General features: G+C 40.4%; 1 protein-coding gene across 2 annotated transcripts; it reads left to right on the top strand.

The window, feature by feature from the left end:
- The first annotated feature begins 413 nt into the window (after nt 1-413).
- Nucleotides 414-8,471, top strand: LOC139461870 (mucin-17-like). 2 transcript variants are annotated; one of them, XM_071243351.1, is made up of 5 exons: nt 414-499; nt 1,396-1,705; nt 3,124-3,218; nt 4,062-4,233; nt 5,025-8,471. In XM_071243351.1, exons 1-5 carry the CDS (start codon nt 448-450, stop codon nt 7,453-7,455), a joined length of 3,060 nt encoding a protein of 1,019 aa, XP_071099452.1. In that variant the 5' UTR covers nt 414-447; the 3' UTR covers nt 7,456-8,471. The 2 variants fall into 2 exon arrangements, with proteins under 2 accessions (XP_071099452.1, XP_071099453.1); XM_071243352.1 differs by lacking the exons at nt 414-499; nt 1,396-1,705 and adding an exon at nt 2,670-2,711.
- Nucleotides 8,472-9,253: the final 782 nt, after the last annotated feature.

Raw genomic sequence — 9,253 nt, 5'->3', positions numbered from 1 at the left:
TGGCTGATAATAGAATAGGAGGGGCATCTGCTTCATTTGTATGCTGAACGTTGTCGCTGATGTCGTATTGTTGTCTACAGTTTTTTGTGTTAGTGATAAATAAACAGTCTGTGAAATTATTATTGTTGACATATTTATTCATAAGAATTGACTTCAATATGTTTTTAAATTTACACCTCCATAAAAGCAAAAATTACTAAGTCAATTCTTATATGGTCATAGAAAATGAAACTAGGTAGTATGGTTTTAAGACACATTAAACATTTAGTTCATCAGCTTCATGGCTCTATATAACACGTGTTTTTGCTACAAATCACATATTAGAGTTTACTTGTCGATGGAATTCAATTAATTTTCACACTCTTTTTACCTATCTGTTCTTCATAACATTCTTCCTTTGTTCAGACTGACAGTGTCTCAGATTTTGGACTTCCTGCGACACAACAAATGTTCAGTGGACAAAGTGATTCTTTACCTGCTTCAACTGGATGTTTAGACGGTAATTTAATTATAAATGTTTGTTTATTTGCAATTTATCATGCCAGTTGACTTACAATAAAATCATATTGATATTAGACAACAATAAAATAATTATTTTGATTTTGATTTGAATTAATAAAAAAATGTGAGGCAAGTTGCAATTTAATATATTTATACTGCTCCAAAAAAGTTAAAGACCTGATTCTTTCATATGACTGAGTTAATCCTTCAGGCCATGACAGATTTACTAGTGTCATGTGAAAGAATTGAGTGTTGTTTAACTTCTTTTGAGTGGTATATTTATTATTGCACCAATTGGGCAAGTGGTCTGTGTACATTCAACAGAATGTTTGGTTGTATTGTATTGTATTTGTCTGTGGTGTATTTGATTAAGTACAGAAAGCAAGAAAGGCATGTCATGATTTGTGTTGTCTGTTGGTACTTGTTGTGAGGTGGGGTAGTCAAGTTGATGGTAATGTAAATTTAATGACTTAACCGCTGGTACATTTCTGCAATATTGCAAAAAGTGGCATTGAACATCACAATGTTTTAGAATCTGTGTGTAACCAATTAAAACATCAACTTAACCCATGAAAATTAAAAATATTATAAGTCATACAAGTCAACATTTTAACATGTGAATTGTTTGTTTTTAGACCAATGAATAATCTTTTTGTTTTGTCCAGCAAAATTTTTTTTTTGTATCAGTTTTATGAATGCCTTGAATTAATTGAAACGTAGCTATTCCCTGCCTTAGATATGAAACTATGGCTATGAAATATTATATTCATTTTTTATCGTCTGAAAAAACAACCCAAAACCTAAAGCGTGATTACATGTTAATTTTGAAATTTAACTCCAGCAGACATGGATCAATAAAACGTTTTTATAAAATTCCTACTTGTATGTTTTCAGATCCTGTATTGCTAACAGTAGAAAACTGTAAAAGAGCCATGTTGTTCACTGCAACGATAGAATCTGACTTCTTCAACAGTGGATTTGTTTCTTCATCGAATCGAGCACTCCCGGAGATGGAAAGAAGAGTCCTAACGCTAGCTGCAACGACGGATGTTACAGAAGGTGTATTCTTCTCGATCGCATTCATGAAGGGGTCCAAGATGTATGTGCGTTATTTTGAAAGCGGATGCCTTTCTGGTGCTATGTCATCCATGGCTGAGGTTCTGCAGAAATCGGAATCCACAGTCACACAACTTTTCCGTTATAGGTAAACACTGTTAAATGATATTTAAACATATGAAAAGGGTCCCACAATGTATGTGCGCTATTTTGAAACTGAATGACTCTCTTAGGGCTGGGATGAGTCCAAATTTACTACCCGGGTACACGCTACCTTATTACCCGATGCTACCCGGGTACCCGCTATAGATATTTAGAGGTAGGTTCAACCTGTGTATGGGAAAGTTTGACCTTAGCCCCGGCAAAATGTTTTTAGATACACCTGTAAAACGATCTGGTCATGCATACACTGAAGTTTTATCTTTATTCAAACATATAAAAGTCAGAAGGATTGGGTGCATTGTCAGAAAGAAATGGGAACATCAGTGACTTATAGTGTAACTGTAGAGTTTTTAGTTTTTGTCATTATAAAATATATCACGTGACTAACCACGGTCCCAGTAGTCCTGTGTGGAAGCCCAGGTCCTAGTCAGGACCCACCTGACCCGAGTACCCGAGTCAATATAACATAATATGCTTTATTCTATATTTTTTTTTAAATAATTTTTTATACATTTTATTTCCCCTTTTCCCTGCTACATGAGGAGGATGGCCATCCAGGGCAATGGTCATCCTCACATTCTGAAGACAATGTATGTATACATTTGGGGAAAAAATAAATACAAGTATTGGAAATGGTGCCAAGGTGATCTTTAAGAAATATAACAAAACATACACACAGTCAAGCTTTCAAAGCTATATTCTATATTGATGTTATCATGATTATTGTTTCGAAAATTGTTTTAAATTTTTAAGCTACTAATATGAAGTTGGATCCCATATTTGTATTGAGTAAATATCTTTTCATTGTTCACTCCAACCAGGATCAGGTTACAGCTATGGATGCCTTATATGAACATAAGTTATCAGAGAATGTATACAGATTTCCAGCGTTCGAAATACCTGCCTGCCCGACCGTCCGAGACGGGCTGATTTCAACTCCGGCTGCCAGATTTTTAAATCCCCACACCCGACGGTCGGGATATATTTCATAGGTGAAAATATTCTAAATATTTCCCGATGATAAGCATTAATTCCCATGTATAGATGAATGATAAAATGTAACCAAAAAGAAACCCCGTTAGCTTTTAGACAACATAACATTAAGCGATGCGCTTATGCTACAAGCAATCAGTTTTCATATTTTTAATTTAATTATCCTGAGAAACATATGATTATAGTGGGCAGGCAGGTTTTGGTCAGGGCTGGCAAGTATTTCAGCTAGCCAGTCCTGTGGTCTGGCTGAAATTTTTGGGAGTTTCATACCCTGATATTTCATAAATGCCATACATTGACCCCAAAAGTCAAATTTGTGGTTGAGTATTATAGGTCAACATATTGTTTTCACTTATGTCTCTGATGATAAAATGCAAATTATGCACACACAAATATCCTTTATGTTCTCAGAATTTTCACCCAAGAAGACTTGAACATGAAAATACAACATCTGAAACATGCAGCTACTAACAGAAGCAGATCACACACCGAAGATGGGGACACAGGTACTGCTGGTATTTATAACAAGAAAAAGCCTGAGGGACAGTAAGAAGTCAACATTAGATGCATATTAAAAGGTTATTTATACAGTTCAACTGTAAAACCTAGGGCTTACAATTCAAATGTGTGAAACCTCAAAGTAGGTCTTACAATTTATATGTAAAACCTCCAAGCAAGTCTCACTTGAAAGAGGATTCAAAAACTGTTTTTGCTCACCTGACTGAAAGTAGTCTCAAGTCAAAATAGTTCAGCACATCAATTTTATGTCATCTGTAAAAGGGGAGCTTCTGTACCTTGTGTCTGTGTTTATGGAAACTTAATTCGTAGGTTTAGTAATAGAGTGAGTGAGTGAGTTGGGTTTAACACCGCTTTTAACAGTATTCCAGTTATATCGCATGTCAGCTTGATGTGGGAGGAAAGCCCGAAGTGATGCAGGTCTCAGACGTTTACCACAGACATGAAACCCACGAGCACGGGTTTGGTGCTGACAAACCTAGAAACATAATTGGGGCGAATCGTTATTCGAACCCACAATCATAGGTTTCTGGTGTGCCCAAGGGATGCAACTCTGCAGAGCGAATCGCGGCGCCTTAGACGACTGGGCCACCCGTGCCCCCGGTTTAATAATGGGGAACAATGCTTCAAGACCATGTGTCAATGACGAGCAGATCCACAAGGAATTAGCTCCGTCTGGAACAAATGTTACTAGTGTAAATGAAACGTGGGAAACAATTCCTAGTACAAACTGTTCTATGGGAATAATTCCCCGTTTGTTATATTCGTCAGTTTGTTATGGATGTGGTTTACTTGTATGTTACAGAACATGACTCAATCACTCACTTTTACAGGACTCAAGAGACAACGCTACAGCCAGTATTTTCGAACAAAATACAATGGGTGTAAGGATGCGTTTGACCGTTTGTCTCTCCTTGCTCTGTCGGACTTTCAGAGCAGCTTCCAGGTGTCATCAGTGATTTTTCACTGCATCAAGAAATTTGCAGATGAAAATCATACAGACAGGTATGCACGATATCATCCAAGTGAGCATGGCCCATTCCTACAACACTGCTGAACAGATCAATATCACATTTCTTGAACATGTTCTGGACTTACTCACAGTGTGTGAGTGAATTCGTTTTTACTCCGCTTTGAACAGTATTCAAGTTATACCATGGCAAAGATGTATATACTGTATATCGCTGTGTATAAAGCAATCCCGCGCTTAAGGCTTCCCCGCGTACACGCCTTCAAAATCGACCAAAAATCCTATTCCCCGTCTATTAAGCGACAATGAATGAAGCACATTAAACACGCGCGCACACAACACAAACCTTATATATACATCTATATAAGTCTTTGATCCCGCCGCGATTCACTGGGCAGTGTTGCGTCCCTTGGACACGCCAGAAACCTATGATAGTGGGTTTGGATCCCAGTTCACCCCGATTATGTTTCTAGGTTTGTCAGCACCATACCCGTGCTCGTGGGTTTCACTTTGTGGTAAACGTCTGAGACCTGCATCACTTCAGGCTTTCCTCCCACATTAAGCTGACACGCCGGGATATAACTGGAATACTGTTAAAAACGGTGTTAAACCCAACTCACTCACTCAATCTCTGTAATTTAGCTTATGGGTATTATTGTACCTTTTTTCAGTCACTGGTTTGCTGTTCCAGGCTCAGTTATCCATAGGCAGTGATATAGCTGAAATATTTGTGGTATCATAAGTAGATAAGACTCTCAAATGCCATGCCATGAAATATGTAATTTTAACACGTTTTTGTATTTTTCATTTTGTATAATTCCAACAGGCCCCTACACATATTTGGTCTCGGAGCCACTGCCCCCTATAGCCAAGTTCTGAAGACACACAGGTTCAAACAGCACCCTGTTGCTCAGTCTGTTGACTTCAAGAACTTAAAGGAAGAAATTAAGCCTAAGACTATTGAGGAGGAGTTTGACATCTTGTCCTCCATGTCAAATTATCACTGGAAGATCGATCGTTCTGTGCATATGTTGCAGTATTTTTCCACTGGTGACATCAAGACAAGGAAGTCTCCTGCTTCAATTAGGAATAAAATAATATACGCCTTAAGAGCAGGTTGCCAAGACAAATACAGAAGCAGTGTGAAGATGCTTTCTGACCAATACATCTCAATCTTACCCTGGGCTCCAAGGCTGGTTAAGAAACGGCACAATGATGAACTTTTTGGGAGAGTGAAATGCTTTGCCAATTCTTTCATTCTACCGAAGCCCACAGTCCCAAATGTCACTCTTGACAACTCATTGAGAGGCCTTCAGACTGTTGAAGATGGCACTACTCTGCATCAGGGCCCTCAGAAACAAAGCCTCCTTGCTAACCCTGTGAGGAGAGAAACCTGTTCTGTCATTCTACCAAAGCCAATTGTCACTTGTATCACTCAACCTACATCACTGCTCAGCAACTCATCAATAGGCCCGAGTCAAGATGGCTCTACTCTGCATCAGGGTCCTAAGAAAAGATGCCTCCTGGCTAACCCTGTGCGGAGAGAGAAACCAGTAACTTTTAACAATTCTGTGATTCTACCAAAGCCAGTTGTCACTTGTGTCACTCAACCTACATCACTCCTCTCCAACTCATCAACAGGCCTTAGTCAAAATGGCTGTACCCTCCACCAGGGTCCTAAGAAACAAAGCCTTCTTTCTAATGCTCTGAGGACAGAAACCTTTGACAATTCTGTGATTCTACCAAAGCCCACCGACACAACTTGTGTCACTCAAACTACGTCACTCCTCACCATCTCATCGATAGGCCCGAGTCAAGATGGCTCTACTCTGCATCAAGGTCCTAAGAAAAGATGCCTCCTGGCTAACCCTGTGCGGAGAGAGAAACCAGTAACTTTTAACAATTCTGTGATTCTACCGAAGCCCACAGTCACCACTCGTGTCACTCAAACAACATCACTCCTCACCAACTCATCAATAGGCCCGAGTCAAAATGGCTGTTCTCTCCATCAAGGTCCTAAGAAACAAAGCCTTCTTTCTAATGCTCTGAGGACAGAAACCTTTGACAATTCTGTGATTCTACCAAAGCCCACAGACGCAACTCGTGTCACTCAAACTACATCACTCCTCACCAACTCATCAATAGGCCCTAGTCAAAATGGCTGTTCTCTACATCAAGGTCCTAAGAAACAAAGCCTTCTTACTAATGCTCTGAGGACAGAAACCTTTGACAATTCTGTGATTCTACCAAAGCCCACAGACGCAACTCGTGTCACTCAAACTACATCACTCCTCACCAACTCATCAATAGGCCCGAGTCAAAATGGCTGTTCTCTCCATCAAGGTCCTAAGAAACAAAGCCTTCTTACTAATGCTCTGAGGAGAGAAACCTTTGACAATTCTGTGATTCTACCAAAGCCAATTGTCACTGGTGTCACTCAAACTACATCACTCCTCACCAACTCATCAATAGGCCCGAGTCAAGATGGCTCTACTCTGCATAAGGGTCCTAAGAAAAGATGCCTCCTGGCTAACCCTGTGAGGAGAGAAACCTGTTCTGTCATTCTCCCAAAGCCAATTGTGACTGGTGTCACTCAAACTACATCACTCCTCACCAACTCATCAATAGGCCCGAGTCAAGATGGCTCTACTCTGCATAAGGGTCCTAAGAAAAGATGCCTCCTGGCTAACCCTGTGCGGAGAGAAAAACCAGTAACTTTTGACAATTCTGTGATTCTACCAAAGCCCACAGACACAACTTGTGTCACTCAAACTACGTCACTCCTCACCAACTCATCAATAGGCCCGAGTCAAGATGGCTCTACTCTGCATAAGGGTCCTAAAAAAAGGAAATGCCTGGCCACTAAGCCTGTCAGGCAAGACCTACCAGTAACTGTTAACAATTCTGTGATTCTACCAAAGCCCACAGTCACCACTAGTGTCGCTCTACCTACCAACTCATCAACAGGCCTTAGTCAAAATGGCTCTACTCTGCACCAGGGCCCTATACAAAAGAAATGCCTGCCCACTAGGCCTGTGGTGGGAGACACATCAGTAACCTTTAACAATTCTATCCTTCTACCTCTGTCGACAGTCACAACTAGTGTCGCTCTGTGTCAGGATCATTCCTTCAGAAAAGAAGTAAGTCATGACTGTTATATTCAAAGAGGAATGTTCAAGTCGCTGTCATTTTGTAAAGTGACGCTGCTTCACGAAGAAGATGATGATAACACACATCTTCAGTATTCTTGGATTTAATGTTCCTCAAAAGGTTACCATGGTTACTGTGTGCAAGGGTTGGCTGGATCCTGAGTAGGACCCGGGTACACACAGGATTACCCATGGACCCATGGTTAGTCATGTGGTATATGATTTAATGACAATGATACACCATGGTTACACTACAAGTCACTTATGTTCGCGTTTCATCTTGAATATGCACCCATTCCTTTTGATATTTAGGGGTGGTCCGTTAGTGGTTAAAGCGTTTGCTCGTCACGCTGAAGACCAACATGGGCACAATGTGTGAAGCCCATTTCTGGTGTACCACGCCGTGATATTGCTGGAATATTGCTAAAAATGGCGTAAAACCATACTCACTCACTTATGATTTTTATATGTTTGAGTAAAGATATAACTTTAGTCGGGGCGGTCGGGTAGCCTAGTGGATAAAGCGTTAGCTCGTCAGTCGTCACACCGAAGACCCGGGTTCGATTCCCGACATGGGTACAATGTGTGAAGCCCATTTCTGGTGTCCCCCGCCGTGATATTGCTGGAATATTGCTAAAAGCCGCGTAAAACCATACTAAATCACTCACTATACCTTTAGTCAACTTCAGTGTATGAATGACCATATCGTTTAATAGGTGTATCTAAATAGTTTTTGCCATGGGTCCGGTAAAACAATTTCCATCATTTTGTACCCAACTCTGGAGACGTACAGTGGCTACAGTAGGGCCAGGTAGGGTCGGGTAATAGGGGCGGGTAGCCGAGGGGTAAGTATGGACTCCTCCCACCCCAAGTGTTTACCATGTTTACAGGGACTGCTGAATGTGTTTATGATACAATTTGAGTTCCTGTTAGTTCCCAGCAACTCTTATTTTATATTAGTTGCTTTAAAAATTGTTTTGCCTAATATCAAATTATGGTGATTGAAAACCATTAAATTAAATTTCAGATAAGTACTGCTACTTATGAATGAAGAACAAATAAGTTTTAACATGGCAAAATACCCAATGATAATTGATTGTTTCTTTGTTAGAATAACGATTTATACATATTTTTCACTATTTTTCAGGAACATCGGTGTCAATCTGGTAGTTTTTTCTTTCACCTAATTATTACACAGTGTTGGTGCGAAACATAGTGAAAAGGTGTATATTTTGTCTAATTTAAGTTGTTTTTGTTGTTGGTCAGTATCGTAAACCACAGACCTTGAAACATAATCAGGGCGAACCGGGATTCAAACCCAAAATCATAGGTTTCTGGGGTGCCCAAGAGACGCAACTCCGCTCAGTGAATCGCGGCGCCTTAGACCCCTGGGTCATCCATGCCCCCAGAAAAGTTCAAAGAGATTCTTCTGATCACTGGATCTCCACTATCTTCTAGAACATTCTCATACCTGGGCTTGTCTATCTTTGAGTCCACAGGACTACAGTTTGTGAGCCCAAGGCATGAACAGGGGGGCCCAAGGCTGGTGTCATCTAGCAACTTCACTTGTTACTGATGCCGCGTCACTTCACATACTCATAAGCATTAAGCCTTCCAGGAATTTCCATGTTAGATTAAAGAAAATCTTCCATTGAGACCCTGAACCTTGTTTGTTTTGTTGTTGTTTAACGCTGCACTCAGCAATATTCCAGCTATATGACGCCGGTGTGTAAATAATCGAGTCTGGACCAGACAATCCAGTGATTGACATCATAAGCATCCATCCACGAAATTGGGATACGATGACATGCATCAACCAAGTCAGCAAGCCTGACGCCCGATCCGGTTAGTCGCCTCTTAGGACAAGCATAGTCGCCTTTTACGGCAAGCATGGGTTGCTGAAGAT

The sequence above is a fragment of the Haliotis cracherodii genome, unplaced genomic scaffold (assembly GCF_022045235.1).
Source record: "Haliotis cracherodii isolate W230 unplaced genomic scaffold, xgHalCrac1.p SCAF_15, whole genome shotgun sequence".
In the NCBI taxonomy this organism is placed as follows: domain Eukaryota; kingdom Metazoa; phylum Mollusca; class Gastropoda; order Lepetellida; family Haliotidae; genus Haliotis; species Haliotis cracherodii.
The sequence above is the reverse complement of the archived record's forward strand: the minus strand, read 5'-3'. Positions and strand labels throughout refer to the sequence as shown.

Bases quoted from the DNA above. Each gene is read 5' to 3' on its own strand.
- LOC139461870 (XM_071243351.1), top strand. From the start codon at position 448: ATGTTCAGTGGACAAAGTGATTCTTTACCTGCTTCAACTGGATGTTTA. The intron at 1,706-3,123 runs GTAAACACTGTT...TTATGTTCTCAG, and splicing joins ACACAACTTTTCCGTTATAG to AATTTTCACCCAAGAAGACT. The intron at 3,219-4,061 runs GTACTGCTGGTA...TCACTTTTACAG, and splicing joins CACCGAAGATGGGGACACAG to GACTCAAGAGACAACGCTAC.